The sequence below is a fragment of the Eumetopias jubatus genome, unplaced genomic scaffold, assembly GCF_037043125.1.
Source record: "Eumetopias jubatus isolate StellerSeaLion01/CBP00866 unplaced genomic scaffold, mEumJub1_p1.0 scaffold_6, whole genome shotgun sequence".
Classification (NCBI taxonomy): Eukaryota; Metazoa; Chordata; class Mammalia; order Carnivora; family Otariidae; genus Eumetopias; species Eumetopias jubatus.
In genome coordinates this window covers 28,145,216-28,162,191 of record NW_028274812.1, presented here as the reverse complement: position 1 = coordinate 28,162,191, position 16,976 = coordinate 28,145,216, and the positions used below count along the sequence as shown (strand labels likewise).

The following is a 16,976-nucleotide window of genomic DNA, read 5'->3' as shown; positions in this document are numbered from 1 at the left end:
TTCTTTTCTTATGCTCTTTGTATGTTTTTCTCCTCTCCTTCACTTCCAGGTGACATGTTGTTCTGCTTTTGTATGTACTATTTTTAACCTGCTCACTTAATACCATTCACAAGCTTAAAAATAGCCATTTTTCACATACACTAACTTTTCTGGATTTTATTTTTTTAGTGTTCTGTTTTGAGATGTTGTTCTTCTCAAAAGTCAGATTCCTAAATGAGTGCAATGTTACTATGGTAAATACATAGCAGATGGTCTGTCATTAAGTGAACTATATTCAATAACTATATGTTATTGAAATATGTTTAAGTCCCAAGTTACAAATTGGATACATTCCTGACTCGACAATGTAGTTTAACTTCAACTTATATAATTTTAAGGTTTTACCGGGAGCGATTAGACAATCTAAGACCAAGACTTCATACCTATTTCATTCAGAAAGAATATAGAATTGCTAACTTTTCTAAATATCTACTCATAAATTATAATTTAATAAAGTAAGTAGGTGAGAAGTACTAAGCGGGGGGCTAGGAGGTTGTATAGAAGCAGTACTGTCCTTCTCCATTTGGTCTCTGGAGACATATTGGAACGTTCTATGGGTTCAAAATCCTCTATGTGGTGGGGTAAGCATATGCTCTTTTGAGTCCATTAGACTTGGTGAAAGGCCATTTCCTCCATTTACTAGCTGTGAAATATAGGAAATGATACTTTGCAGGGATATTCAGAAGATTAAATGAAACTGTAAACACCTTTGGCACATAATAAGTGCTCCAAGAAATAGCAGATATTTTCAATGAGAATAGTTATAATAAGTTTTCTATTTTAAAATGTAAGTACTGTAGGGAGAGTTCAGGTATTCATCATTCATGCCTTCCCTAGCATTACTTTAATAAGATAATTATGGTGCTTAAACTGTGGAGGAGCTTTGTGAATGGGAATTCTTGTTGCATTGTCAGGATGGGGTGGGGAGGCATACCTTGTGAATTTGGTGCAGCATGACCCAGAACAGAGCATATTTGTACACATAGACAAAGGTGAATATACGTGAATCATTTTCTTCAAAGCCATGGCCACATGACCACTACTACTTCAATTCAACCTATATTTTTCTCTAAATTACTATATATTATCTATATATTTGTTTTAAAATTACTGCTTAGGAAGGCAGCATGATGTAATAGAAAAAGAGATACAGTTTAAAATCCTGAATTTGCCATCACTAGGTATTGTTATTTTTAATCTCTTATAAAGTCACTTGACCTCCCTGAGCCATTGTTTCCTCAGTCATAAAATATATTATTATGAGATTTAAATATCAATGTGTGCAAAGCTGTCCTCATAGAGCCTAGCCCATATCAAGCACTCAGCAAATTTTAGTTTCTTCTCTTTTTCATCCACATACATTCCTCAAACTTTGTACTTAGTACTGTGTCACTATAAATGTATGCTCTTATATTTCTGATCAAAATTGTTAAAAAAGAAGCAGAATCACAAAAAGACACTCACTGATGACTCCTGCAATTTGTTTTTAAATCGTTCAGCAAAAATATTACTTTATATATGTGTTTGTAGAGGAAAATAAAGCAAATGTAAAATTTTAACAATTGGTGAACCTAGACAAAGAATATATGAGTGTTCATTATAATCTCAGAATTTTTCTTTGGGTTGGTGATTTTAAAAATAACATTTGAGAAAAAAGTAAGCTGTATTTGCCCATGTAAAATAAGACACTGAAAACGTTTCTTACTAATACCTTCTCATAAATACGATATTTAGTGATACTGTTTAATTGTAAAATAAGATAAATAGCTTGATTGTGTTGCATAAGCAGGAAAATGGTCTTTAATCGTATTGTAGTAAACTTAGAATCTTAACAAAGCAGCAGACACAGAAATACCTTTTATCTTTGTCGCATTTACTCTCAGGGGATTTTCCTTTATATAGTAAGTGTCTTAACTTTGGTGTGGTTGATGGGCTTTTTTGATCCTTATGTTTATTAGCACAGAGATTTCCACAGGCAGATACTTCTCTTTCTTCCCCTTCCCCATAAAAAAAGGTCAGCCAAAGTAAACAGATAGTATAGCTGAATATGTATTCTGTCTCGCAAACCTTTCCTTTCAACTTTACCTAGTGCCCCTTACCCACAAAAAAGGTCAGTCAAAGTAAATAGGTAAGAAATGTGGCTGAATGTGAGCTCAGATGCAGTTTCAAATGATGATTTTACCCCATCTTTTCAGACAGTTGTTCTTAATTCCTCTGCATTTGTTCATCAAACCACAAGAAAAATTATGTGGCTATGATATGACACTAGCCGTTAACATTTGAGTAACTGTGATTGAATCCTGAAAATGATCAAAGAGTTGTTTAAGGGCGCCTGGGTGGCTCAGTTGGTTAAGCAACTGCCTTCGGCTCAGGTCATGATCCTGGAGTCCCGGGATCGAGTCCCGCATCGGGCTCCCCCCTCAGCGGGGAGTCTGCTTCTCCCTCTGACCCTCTTCCCTCTCTCGTGCTCTCTATCTCTCATTATCTCTCTCTCAAATAAATAAATAAAATCTTTAAAAAAAAAAGAGTTGTTTAATATTGTGTGCCGCTCAGATATCTCAGATGTGTCTTTGTAACTCTATCACAGGATTTGCTTTGTGGCAAAGGTGCACTAAACTTCACCACTGATATTAGGAAAGCATCTTAATGTAGTTTTCTTCGGTTTACTTTTTAAGAATGAGAATATTCACATTCACATATTTGCTTAACTCTGATAAGGATATTTTAATACTGAATATATTTTATGTTAATAAAGTACATGACCTGATTACAGGCTATGGGTGTCTGTTTCATTGTTTTGTCCCTAGTACCTGGTACGTGTATATTCTAAATAAATGTTTTAGATGTAAGTGAATTTAAATTACATGTAAAGTTGTATTACGCTTGGCTCACTCTTGAGTGTAAAAACCTATAACAATTGTATTTTTAATATGGCTTTCCCTTTATGTTGGAGGTAGTCATTAATCAAACTGTGAATTTAAAGTGGAAAGTCCTGTTGGGTTAAGAGAGTGATATTTTTCCAGGGTAAAAACTTGCTGTTGTATTGCATTGAAGTCAGGACTGACTAGATCACGAAATTTTGCTCTTTAACAAATTTGGAACCATCGTATTGGTATCCTGATAGTCAACTAAATTTACAGATAGATTTTTTTTTCCTTACAATCGTCATGTGCAATTTACTAATAAATCTCCTTGAGCTTCATATAACTAATAGTTAAGGTATTTGTATGTATGAAGCAATAAATCCCAAGTTTGTTTATAGATTGATGTTTTTATATGTCCCAAAGAGTTTTTCCATTAGACTTGTTTAAATTAGAAAAGTCTTGTGTTAATTATTGTCATATCGGAAAGAGCTTTTGATGAAGTGAAGCATAATTTTGCAAGTTAAATGCCAGGTGAAAAATGAAAGGAATTTCCTATAAAATGAAACAATGTACATTAATTAGGAAGGAATGTGGAAGACTTTTGATTTTAAATTCCTTGATTTGTAACTGCAGAACATTTTCAGAACTATTTAGTGCTGACAGTTTTCATTAAGAACCAAACCAAATCTGTGTATAATTCATAACCTAATGCAAGCACATGAAGAAATACATAGATCTAAAAGCAGTGAGGAATGTTAAGCCTTAGCTTAGTGCAGTGTCAGTCACTGCTTTGAACTTTGAATTGTGTTGATTAGCAGAAAATTTCTGGAGTTTGTTAGTTAATTTGCATTATAATTTTTAAGAACTTCTGTTGTGCAGTTTGAATAGGCAGCTGAGTGGCTTTTGTTGCGTATATGTATATTTTCTAATGGAGATAATGCTTTGCCTCATCTTCCACGGTAGGAAGCCAAAAGATATGTGAAAGTGAAAATAATCAATGAATTCTATGAGCATATTATTTGGAAATATAGTGGAAGTTAAGTACAGAGTATCAGAAGGAACAGTTAAAAGAATGGAAAGCCATGGCCTCTGAGGTGAAGGGGGGAGGGGTCTGTGCAGGCAGCTTCTGTTTTTTGTTATAAGCCCTGTAGAATTAGTGGACACTAATCTGTGCAGTTACCGTTTTTAAGAAAAAGGTAATTGAGCAGAAAACCTCAGTGTCCCCACCCCTTTGTTTGCACACATAGTGAGCCTGTTTATTTAGATCAACTAGGTACTACCCACCAGCTGTCAGTACTTTGTTCTGTCCCCTAAGAACTCAAGGATAAATCACCCTTGAGGGGCGCCTGGGTGGCTCAGTCGGTTAAGCGTCTGCCTTCAGCTCAGGTCATGATCTCAGGGTCCTGGGATGGAGCCGCGCGTCAGGATCTCTGCTCAGCAGGGAGTCTGCTTCTCCCTCTCATGTTCCCTCTGTGCTATCCGCCCCCCAAATAAATAAAATCTTTAAAAAAAAAAAATTCACCCTGGAAGTCTGCCCTGAAGCTCCAGTCTGGAATGTGGCAACACTAACTTATTCTAACACTGAATCTTAGAGATTTGACCTAATAGAGTGAACCATACAGAGAATAAACACCAATAATGAGCAATCCAATTCAGCATGTGAAGGGCATGTGTGTGTCTGCATGTGTGTGCATTGTGTGCAGACTCGTGTGTAAAACAGAACCCATCTCGAGCTGGCTTATATAGAAAAGGAGAGACATTGCTCAGGATCTGGGACCCCTCCGAGCGCCAGGGCAGGAGTGCCCCAGGGGCCAGGGAAGGTACTGAAACTGCTTGACTCAAGTGCCTGCTCTCATTTCTCCTCTTTCTGCGCTGATTTTTTTTTCTTTTCTTTTTTCTTTCTTTCTTTTTTTTTTTTCTCCTTAAGCTTTCCTGCCCAGTCAACCAGAAAAGAAGCAGAATTATTTGGTCTGCTCCGTGTGTTTTTCTTTCTCCCACATGTATCGATGTCGGCTTCTCTCCCCATCACTGTATCCGCCCTCCACTGACAAGAGAGTTGTTCAGTACAGGAGATCCTTGTAAGCTGTGTAGACATCCCACAGCCTGAGTGGGTTTATTCACAAATGCTTAGCTGCGGAGATGAGGACTTTAGGAGTCAGAGGGATATAGCTGATAAGGGACTGGAGCGGGTGAACATTTGCTACCAGTTTAGTTCTTCAGCACTTAGGGGCCAAGTTCTCCTGCAGCCTCATCTGATCCCACTGTGGTCTGTACTTCTGTGAAATAACCTTTTGACACATTTGGTAGGTAGTTAACCTCCGTAGCCACATTTTGGTGCCGGGGACAGTTCAGTTGAACATAGATTATTCTCATCCCTGAGATACTGATACTATTTCACGTCATGCCAGATAGAGTTCTTCCCAGTTTGTTTCTTTTTTAAGATGTTGTTTGAAACTTGATTACAAAATTATTTCATGGTTCTCCAGTTTGTACCAGTGAGCAGTAAACAAAGCCTCTAAGAGTCTTTACTTTTTTCTTCTTATGTCTCCTCTTGCTGAGATGTGGCATTCTTCAGAAAATCATCCTGTATCCCTGTGGATTGCAAGCATGAATACTCTCAGAGAAAGCCTTTCATCAGCTAATGGTTTTCTTTAATTTGTCAAAGTACGCTAGGCTTTGTGGTATGTGGCTCCTCGGCTTAATGTTTATTGTGATGAAGTGGAGTAAGTCCCTCTAAAATACTGATCTAATTAAAGTTTTAACTGAAATATTAAAAATCGTTTATTTTGGTAGAGAATCTTAATTCTAGAATTTTGTATTTAACCTTGAAAGTTTGTAAATATGGTTCCTGGATTTTTGTGAATGAGTCGTTCTGGAAGTTCTTTGAAAATTGTTCAGTAATTCTTTGAAATTAATCATATTTTTTCACTTAGCAGACAGTATTTTTCAGTTGTAAGCTTTATTTTTGTCATTACCAGTTACAAAAATAAACAACTCTCCAATCTAGTCATGCAAACAAATGAGCCTTAGCATTCAGTGAATATTCTTTAATGAATGAAAGTTTAGCTCTTTAACAAGATTGTTTTGCTAGTCTATAATTTCTATGTTTTAATCCCCTCCAAAAGCAATACAGACAATAAAATAATAAGCCCATGATTCCATGTGTTCTGCTCAGGGAGGACTCACTTCAAAAAGATGGGGATCTGTGAGGTTACAGAAAGAGCTGATCAATTGAATGATGCAAAAGTCAGGAAGGGATAGCAAGATAGATGGGAGATCCAGCAAGTGCTTGTAAAAAATATTAGAAGAAAGGAAAATTTCTGAACTCCTTCCGAGAGGAGTTCAGATTTATTCTAGCTTGTACTTTTCTTAGGGTATTGGTTTTGAATGTAAGCTGGCCGACTAATGGACTGTTGGCATGGGCTTTGGCTAATGGAATTTTCTTTTTTTTTTTTTTTTAAGATTTTATTTATTTTGACAGAGAGACACACAGCGAGAGAGGGAACACAAGCAGGGGGAGTGGGAGAGGGAGAAGCAGGCTTCCCGCGGAGCAGGGAGCCCGATGTGGGGCTCGATCCCAGGACCCCGGGATCACGACCTGAGCTGAAGGCAGACGCTTAACGACTGAGCCACCCAGGCGCCCCGGCTAATGGTATTTTCTATGTAGTTTGAGGAGTATAGGGGAAGCCTGACTTGGTCCAGGGCCATTTGAACTTTCAGGGTGTTAATCAGAACTACCTGAAGAGCCCCAGGCCACCTATATTCCAGGTCCCTTGGCGTGACCCAGAGAAAAAGCGAATGGCAGCATCTTTCAGTAGAAGAAGTACTGGACATGGTGCCAGTAGAGTCTGTACATTGGGGCTGCCATTTATTAACTGCGTCACGATAGATTGCTTAATCTCTAAAGCAAATTCTTGAGCCTCACTCCATACCTTCTACGTCTGTTTTTCATAAGCACTCCAGGTGATTCTGATGCAAAGTTAAGTTTGAGAACTGTTGGTCTAGATCAGTGATTCTCAATTAATGGATAATATCTGCCACCCCACCCCCACCCCCTCAAGAAGCTCAACCTTGGCTATACATTACAATCACCTGGAGAATGTTTGAACCTCCCAATGCCCATGACACACCCCAGGCCAATTAAATCAGAATTTCTAGGGATAGCATTCCCACATCAGTTTTTTTAAAGTTTCTCAGTTGATCGCATTTAGTCAAGGTTGAGAACCACCCCCACTCCCCCACTGGCTTTTTTCCTTGCCTCCCCTTCTGCCTGATGCCTAGAATCACTGTTGTTTCTGATGGGAATTTATCACATCTATTTGTTGAAGTGCTACCTTAGATTGGTAACTTCCAGACCTAGCTGGTTGAGCAGCACCATGTCCTGGGAAGGGATCTTTGGATTCCATACAGATCTACTCAATTGGAATTTTCAGAAAAAATTCCTCAGCAAAGCAGAGGAATGAGTCTCTGGTCCATCATTTGGGAACCATGTCTGTAGGTGATTTAAAGTTACTTTATTTGTGAGGTTAGCCTTTGTTATTTATCTTGCCCTTAATATTCACATTTATTTTTTTTTCATTCATTTAAGAAACGTTCTTTGGGTGTCCGTGTGTCCGATACTTTTATATATGCCAGACATACAAAGAAGAATAGGACACTGTCCCTGAATTCAAGGAGTTTAGTGCCTTTTAGAAGAAAAAAGATCTATAAATAACTAAATACATGGAAGTATCATAAGTACTATGATAGAAGCCAGAAACATAGGAATCATTCTTTATTTTTTTCTTATTCCATTAATCATTTTGTTTCTTCTGTTCTATTAATTCTTCTGCCTGCATATATCTCCAGTCCATTAACCTTTCTTCATCATCACTGTCACCATCCTAAATCCAGGCTGGTATTTTCTCTTTTTGGACCCGTACTGCATAGGGTCATACTACACGGGAACTCTACTTTGTTCAGAAGTTCGCTGCAGATTTAAAACTATTATAACATTTAAAAGTTTACTAAGAAAATATTTTCAAAGAATGTAAAGCCGAGTATATAAATCTCCTTCAGTTTTTTTTTTTTAAGATTTTATTTATTTATTTGACACAGGGGGAGAGAGAGAGAGAGCACAGCAGGGGGAACGGCAGAGGGAGAGGGAGAAGCAGGCTCTTCACTGAGCAGGGAGCCCAAAATGGAGCTTGATCCCAGGACTCTAGGATCATGACCTGAGCCAAAGGCAGACGCTTAACCAACCAAGCCACCCAGGCACCTCTCTCCTTCAGTTTTTTTTTTTTTTTATTTCTTTCCTTTTCTTTTGTTTTTTATACTTAAGAGAAAATCCCAAATTCCTCACATGGGCTAAAAGACCTGTGTGATCGGACCCTCTCTGTTCCCTGCTGACAAGGGGCCAACTGGTCTCTACCCGGCTAACTCCTCAACCTTCAGATTTCCGTTCAGTGTCAATTCCTCAGGATTTCATTCTTCTTCTTCTTTTTTTTTAAAGATTTACTTATTTATTTGAGAGAGACAGAGAGCGCAAGTGGGACAGAGGGAAAATCTCAAGCAGACTCTGCACTGAACACAAAGCCCAACATGGGGCTCGATCTCAGGATCCTGAGATCATGACCTGAGCTGAAACCAAGACACCCAACCAACTGAGCCACCCAAGCACCCCAGGATGTCATTCTTATACCATCCCACATTGTCTTTGGGGTTACTTGTCAGTTGCAGTGACATTTATGTTTCTGTGGCCTTTTTAAAGAATGTCAGTCTATCCTGCCACATCTCTCTTCCTTCTGATGCCCATCACAGTACCTGGCATATCTGAGGACTCACAAATTGTTGAATGAACAAGTAATTAAGCGATGAGAAAACAGCTGTTGTGACATTTTTTACTCTTCACTCTAGAGAACACTAGCCCGAAGCATTGCAAACAGGGAATTATAATTGTGCAATTTGCTTAGAATTTTAAAAACACAACTAAAATTAATGTGACTAAAATTAATTAAAATTCAGCTTGGCTAAAATTAATGAACTTCTAAGACATGAAAAGGGAGCCAATGTTTTTTCCCATCTTTTTTTATTGTAGTTAGGAAAGACTCACAGAGAATTATGGACCAACTCGTAAGTTGAGAACAGGAAAGGAAAAAGAAGAATTTTGAAAAATATAAATGTTCTGAACTCATAAGTTGGCTAAATTTCAGAAGTGTTAGTAGAGGGATTTCAAATTATATTTTAGTAAAGTGAAAAATGATTTCAGCTTAATTTTTGAAATAGTTTGGCTGTATTATTTAACATAGTGCTCCATACTTGCTTTGTTAAAGAAGTGTGGAATCAGAAGGTAAAAAAAGGAACTCAAAAAAGACTTGGTACTGTGATGAATTTTTCTCTCTCTCTCCATCTCCAATTTAAATGAAAAATGTTCCTATGGTTCTGTAATATTTTTAATAATTGGAACCCTGTCCAGTATATTTACTTCCCATGAGAGAGCTTAAATAGTCAGTGATTTCATCAGCAAAGAGACAAAAAGGCACCAAGTCGTATATGTGCTGGACCAAAACAAACATTGCACTTAATAATAACATGCCTATAATAATAACATGACCGCTTAGTGATATATGGAGCCTGACTTCTCCCAATAAAAGGAGCCTATTTTACTTGGGTGATAGGCACATGAAGGCCCTCAGATATATAGAACTTATGGAACCTTTGATTTCAGAAGATTGCAAGGAGAGACCTTGCCCACCCCCTTACTTGCAAACATGAGAAAATGTGGAGAAATGCCCACCCCCTCCTTACTGCTCGCCCCTTTGTGGCGGAATTAGAATGGAGGAACATGGAACAGTTCTGGAAGTGTCCACATCGAACTGTTGACAGTGGTTGCCATTGGAGAGGGAATGAGGAAAAAAATACGTATATTTCTTTTGTTATTAAAAAAAGCCTTTAGTGATGAAAAAATGAATTATAGTGTATAGAGGCATTGCTTAGCTTTTGGTTTTCTCAACTTATGTAGCTTGTGCCATTTACTGTCTTTAACTTGATATTTTTGTTAAGATATTTTAGTTTACTGAAAGTTTTCTTAAGTTATAAATATTAACATTAATCTTGCTGGTTTTTCTGGCTCCTGATCCCCTCGAAGTTTAGAAAATTGAAGCTCCAACAAAAAAGAAAAAAAAATTGAAACTCCGGTCTTCCTGTTCAGCAGACCCTCTCAAGGCAAAACCTGGCTCGTGGTCAATGTACTGCTCTGAGCTTCAGTCTTATTTTTGACCTGAGTCCTCACTGATGCTCTTATGAAGTTTTTGTGGTGGTGGTTGTTTTATGTTATTATCTAGGATTTTTTTTTTTCAGTAAGAATGTTCTAGACACCTAGTCAGCCATTCTGCTGGAAGTGAACCTCTCATAATTTTTGTACTATCATATGCATAATAGGCATAATTTGTGTATTACATAATTTCCATCAGAGCTGTGAACTGATGTAATTAAGCCGGTAGCACTTTTATGACATTCGCTAGACTAACCCTCCCTTCCCCAAATAGTATCCTTAGAGTTGTAGCGTGCATCTTGTTTGACGAGTGTTTTGTAGATTGCAAGTAAATACCTGATAGTTTTTATCAGGTTAAAGTTAGGATGGGTGTGACTCTGGAGCTGTATGGCACCTTGACTGCCTGTTAAGCTGTGTATTAGAGCAAATTCTGCTTTACTTTTTTTTTTTTTTAAGTTTTATTTATTGGCGTAATCTCTATACCCAGCGTGGGGCTGGAACTCACGACCCAGAGATCAAGAGTCACTTGCTTTCCGGACTGAGCCAACCAGGCGCCTGCAGCTTGACTTTTTGAGTAGAATTTCCGCCTGCCCTCCTGCATGCGTGACTTCCCTCATCATATTTTAAAGCTAATGTTGGATGTTTTCACACATGCGTTCTTATTGGGCATCCTAATTTTGATAAGGCCCACCTGTTTTGTCCTCAGTGCCACCTTTTCCTTAACTAGCTCAAAAAAAAGCAAAATAATAACAAAAACTGCATTCCAGGAACTTGTCAGGAGGGTACAAATGAATCCTTTTGCTTTTATTATCCTTAAAAAGTTCTTCTGAAATTCACAAGCCAGTTTCTGTGGTTGGTCTGAAGACAAATGCTCATCCATTCTATTATAATAGAATCTAAATCCCAAATGAAATCAGAAAGCTGAATACCTAGATTAAGTTGACCTTCTTATAGAATGATTCTACTACCCTGTCCTTTGGGGTGATACCATTGACTCATGAGTAGCAGCCTATGAAGCAACATCTCTGTGTTTCCTTCAGAGATGTTGAAGATGCTCTTTGTTTTTGTTTATCGATCTCATTGCAGGTTCAGATTTACTTTCCTGTCCTTTTCCTTTGACTCATTTTTTTGGGCCATATTAAATACTCATTTTTAAAACCATCTTGAATATTTTTTGGAACGTAGTGGGTATATACAAAATCATTTGATTACTGTTTCAAATAATGCAAATCAGTGAATAACCATGTTCTAGAAATGAAATTACATGATGACTTATTTACTTTTGCTTATACAAACATTATCAAAATCTAGAAAATTAGATTTCAGTACAGTATCTGTCTCTAGACCCAAAGGAACAAATATGCAAAGACAGTGGAGGCCACTTTTATGATTTCTGAGGACTGCAGCCTGTTCCCTCATTTGTTTGAACAGGAAATTTTTAAAAGTAAAATCACTCTCCTTAAATATTTTGTAGATTTCAGTAATCTGATAAATGAGCTATTTATTCATTGTCTCTCTGGTACCCACACAGTGGTTTATCCATAGCAACAATCCTTTTCAAACTTAATAAGACCAACCCTGTATTTATTAGGGAAATAATACCACCAGGTTAAACAAACGATGACTGTTGGTTTTGTGTATTTACTCTCTTTCAGAGAGATCTGCTAAACCTTCAGTGTGTTCCATGTTGCAGATCATTAGGGAGGCTGAATTGGTATGACTCTATGATCCTGAATGTGCCATTTTTATGGAGTGTTTAGAGTCAAATAAGAAAGATGATGAGCAAATAAAGCTTTAGAAATAAAGTACTATTTTGTATATTGAAAATAGGGCCAAGTTCCTATCTGTACGGTAGAAATCAGGGACATATTATGGTAAATAGTACCACTCCCAGTCTATAGAGAATAAATGGAATACTTAATATTGGCCCAGGAAAACACATTTCAGTTTCTTGACTCTAGAAATTACATTGATGTAGAATCCATAAGAAAGTCTGTGCCTCAAAAAAAAATTTTTTTTCAGAATTACCGAGATTTTTATAAGAGAACAGATTCTTTTTAAAGAATCTGAATTGCTGTTGAAATGTAAATTAAGCCTAAGATCTTTTCATATCAGTTGTTGAGAAATGAAGTATTTAAAAATCACAAAATGTTAGAGTTCGTGTAATCCAATATCTTTATTTTACAGTCATGAATGCTTTTAGAAATTGCTGCAGATGCATAGTATATCTCATCTTAAATGTCCTTGTGCAATATAAAAAAATTTTTTTAACTAAAACTTGTTAAGCTTCTATCCTACAAGGTATACTAATGGGAATAATCTACAAGGGTAGATTGATTAATAATTTCTTTTTTTTATATAATAGAATGGGGTACATTTTTTATTAGATTTTTTTATGTAGACCAATAGTGGGGCTCTGTATTTAAGAATCGGTTGAAGCTGTCTTGATAAAGACTCTGCTATGGTAAATATCTGTTTTTTCTTAGATCCATTTTTGGGTAGTTTTAGCACTTAAATTATTTCTTTCTGTTTATATTCACAGATTCTGGAACTTTTCAAAGCCTGACCCTCTTCTTGAAACAGTGGAGCATCACACGGAGTTTACTTGTGGTTTAGATTTAAGTCTTCAGAGTCCTACTCAGGTAATGGGTGCGATCTCCTGAGGTTTTTCTTACCCATGCAGTTTGCAACTAGCTTTACGCAAGGCGTGTGCTGTTGTCAGGAAGACACTTTTGCCTTTAGGGCAGGACAAAGTATATTTACATAATTAACTTGATCTCTTTTGTTACATAAACTTGAGCATTTGAGCAGACCTCTCCCAATAGAAAGGGTGACAAGAGAAGAATGGGGATGGCTTGTCCTCAGAGGTTTGTGAGAGTCAGGAGTGTGGTTCTAGATTCAGTTGCCTCGCTGAGCCGTTGAGATGATGGGTAGGTCATTTTCCTCTCAGGACTATCATCATCCTCTCTACACCACGTGTCAGAAAAGAAGCTTCCAATGGGCAACCAGAAAGAGTAGAATGGCTACTGTTTTACTTAAACTTAAGGGGCGCCCTGGGTGGCTCAGTCGGTTAAGCATGGACTCTTGATTTCATCTCAGGTCTTAATCTCAGGGTCGTGGGATCGAGCCTGCGTGAGGCTCTGCACTCAGCGGGGAGTCCACTTCTCTCCCTCTCCCTCTGCCCCTCCCCGCATTCATGCAAGCACTTGCTCTCTGTAAAATAAATAAATCTTAAAAAAATTAATAAACTTCTTATTTTCCCCCTTTTGTTCTCTTGAGGACTTGAGAGTCAATATTTTGGACTTTAAATATTCTTCAGAGTTTTTTTTTTTTTTTTAATGCGGTTTCAGTTTTGGAGATTATAAACTCAGTCAGAAGCACTATGGTATGTTGAGTGATTAGACACTTTATAACACAGGCTATGTGAAAACACCAGCATAATCATGAAACAAAATAATATGTGGAAATTCTAAAGTATGACTAAGAAATTATGTTTTTATGATGAATTTTAGAAGTTGGACCAAAAGCAAATCCCGTTTCTCATTACTGTATTCTTAAATTTAAATGAATACTTGTTTTTTGTTTTTTTTTTTTAATTTTAGGAACTTAAGACAATTCTCATTATAAAATATTCTCAAAAAATAAATACATAAATATTCTTATTAGCCATTAGAATATTCACATTAACATTAGATTAATTGTTTTTAAATGATTTAATGACATCTGAGAAGAAACTGAAATAGTGATAGGAGAAAAAATAGCATTATCTTTAATGTAAATATAATGTGTTTCAAATGAACTAGTTCCTTTTCTGAGAAATACATTTATTATAGGTGGTTTTTAATAAAATAATCACACCTCTTTGCTGTCCTAGTTAAAAAAAGTTGCAGTGTACCTATTGAAATGTGGCACTACCAAACAAAGGACCCTAATATTTTCCTTTTCAAATATTTCTGTTAACCTGCACTTTATGCGTCCCAGACTGTGGCCTCCTCAATGTACATGGTCATGGCAGTTCCTCGCCCAGAGTGTCAAGTGTTTTCTAAATCCTCCGCACATAGACCACCCTATTAAAAGGAACTTTGTTTTCACAGGATTTATTAATCATATTTATTAATCATTTTGTATTAGTCATATTTTAAAATCTCTTAAGTAATAAGAGATTTTATCACATGGCCGTGTGTGTGTGTGTGTGTGTGTGTGTGTGTGTGTGTGTGTGTGTTTGTATTTGTATTTTATAATCTGGTGACTGCCAATCATCTCTTCCGGTTGAAAAACCAAATTCCATTTGTACTAAGGAAATAGTTGCTGTTGGGAGCAAATAGGAATGGAGAAGCAGGGGTCTTTGAGCTCCAAAGAAGCATCAAATTCAATGGCATAATACACAGTTCAATTGTACTAGAAATCTCCACTGAATTAACTCATAGTGGGACAGAATCTTGGGATTAGGAGGGACCTTAAAAGTAAGACCATTCCCTCTCATTCATTTACTCTTTCCACAGATATTTTCATATGTCGGACTTGTACTAGGTACTGGGGATTCAGTCAGGTGCCTATTGAAGGCTAGGCATTGTTCTAGGCACTAAGAATAAACCAGCAAACAAAGCAGACTTGGTTCCTGCTGTCATGGAGCCTTACATACATGGGAGAAATCAAATAAACCAAAAGATGATTTCATATAGTAATAAATGCTATTCAGAATTGGAGCAATTTGATAGAGAATGATGGGGTACTTTTGCTTAAATGGTCTGGGGAAGACTCTAAGAAAAGTGGAATGTGAGCTGATAGTTGAATAATGAAATGAAGCCAGCCATCCAAAAGTCTAAGGGAAGAGTGTTTTTCACAGAGGCAACAACAGTCAAGTCCTTGATATGGGAAAGGGTTTGTTATTATTAAGGGACAGAAAGAAGGCCAGTGTGGCTGGAGCCTACTGAATGAGGGGGGAAAGTTGATGGGAACTAGGCAGGGGCCAAATTGTGGAGGGACCTTTAGACCATACTGTGTTTGATTTTCTTTGTAATTGCCTTTGCAGATTGAAAAGCAGAAGAATGATAGAAATTGATTTGTGGATTTTCTTTATTGAGGTATAATTGATACTTCAGGCATATAACATAATGATCTGACATTTGTATATATTGCAAAATAATCACCACAACAAATCTAGTTAACATCTCTCATCACACAAAGTTATAAAAAAATGTTTTTCTTGTGATGAGGACTTTTAGGATCTCTCATAGAAACTTTCAAATATGTAATACAGTATTACTAACTCTAGTCACCATGCTGTACCATTTTATAATCCCCAGGACTTATTTATTTTATAACTGGAAGTTAGTACCTTTTGACCCCTTTCATCTGTTTCTTCCACTTCTTACCCTCGCCTCTGGTAACCACCAATCTGTTCTCTTTATCTTTGAGCTTGGTTGCTTTGTTTTTTGGTTTTGGGGTCTTTTAAGATTCCATAGGTAAGTGAAATCAAAGTATTTCTTTCTCTGTCTGATTTCTCTTAATATTATCACAAACGGCAAGATTTCATTCTTTTTTTATAGCTTACTTTTATCACATGTATATATGTATGTGTCTGTATATGTGTACCTACCTATCTATCTATCTATCTATCCCTACCATGTTTTCTTTATCCATTCATTCACTGATGGACACTTAGTTGTTTTCATATTGTGGCTGTTGTAAATAATGCTGCAGTGAACATAGGGGTACATATATCTTTTGAAATTAGTATTTTCATTTTCTTTGGATACATACCAAGAAGTAAAATTGCTGGATTATATGGTAGTTCTATTTTTAATGTTTAAAGGAACCTTCTTACTGTTTTCTGTAGCAGCTACCCCAAGGTACATTCCCACCAATAGTTTACAACAGTTCCCTTTTCTCTACATAATTGCCAACACTTATTATTTCTTGTCTTTTTGATGATTGCCATATTCTAACAGATGTGGGGTGATACCTAACTGTGGTTTTGATTTGCATTTCCCTGATGATTAGTAATGTTGAGCATTTTTCATGTTGGCCATCTGTATTTCTTCTTCGGAAAAATATCTATTCAGAGCTTCTGCCTCTTTTTTAATTGGATTGTGTGTGTTTTTGCTATTGAGTTGTATGAGTTCATTCTATATTTTGGATATTAGCCCCTTATCATGTATGATTTGCAAATATTTTCTCCCATTCAGCCTTTTCATTTTGTTGATTATTTCCTTTACTGTACAGAAGCTTTTTAGTTTGATATAGTTCCCCTTGTCTTTGCTTTTGGAGTCAGATCCAAAAACTCGTTGCCAAGACTCTTGTCAAGGAGCTTACGACCTGTGTTTTCTTCTTGAAGTGTTATGGTTTCAAGTCTTAGATTGAAGTCTTTAATCCATGTTGAGTTAATTTTTGTATATGGGATAAGATAGTGATCCAGTTTCATTCTTTTACATGAGGCTGCCCAGTGATTTGTGCTTTTAAAAGATCATTCTGGGGGCATCTGGGTGGCTCAGTAGGTTAACCAACTCAGTTGGTTAAGCATCCAACTCTTGCTTAGGTCTTGATATCAGTGTTATGAGTTCAAGCCCTGCATTGGGCTCCACGCTGGACATGGAGCCTCCTTAAAAAGAAAAAAAAAAATCATTCTGTCTGTTGTGGCAGAATAGAGGACAGGTAAGATTGAAAGCCGGGAGGGCAGCTTAGAGTCTCTTGACGTAATCCAGGCAAAAGATAATGGTGACTTAAGGGGCACCTGGGTGGCTCAGTTGGTTAAGCGTCTGCCTTTGGCTCACGTCATGATCCCAGGGTCCCTGGGATTAAGCTCCCTACTCAGTGGGGAG

The 16,976-nt window shown here is 37.0% G+C and overlaps 1 protein-coding gene across 1 annotated transcript in view; it reads left to right on the top strand.

The window, feature by feature from the left end:
* Nucleotides 1-16,976, top strand: part of PEX7 (peroxisomal biogenesis factor 7) — an 83,229-nt gene that overhangs the window by 47,828 nt on the left and 18,425 nt on the right. Inside the window, exon 9 of the mRNA XM_028121461.2 lies at nucleotides 12,698-12,797. Coding sequence (XP_027977262.1) covers nucleotides 12,698-12,797 — 100 coding nt within the window. The remainder of the gene's footprint in view (nucleotides 1-12,697; nucleotides 12,798-16,976) is intronic.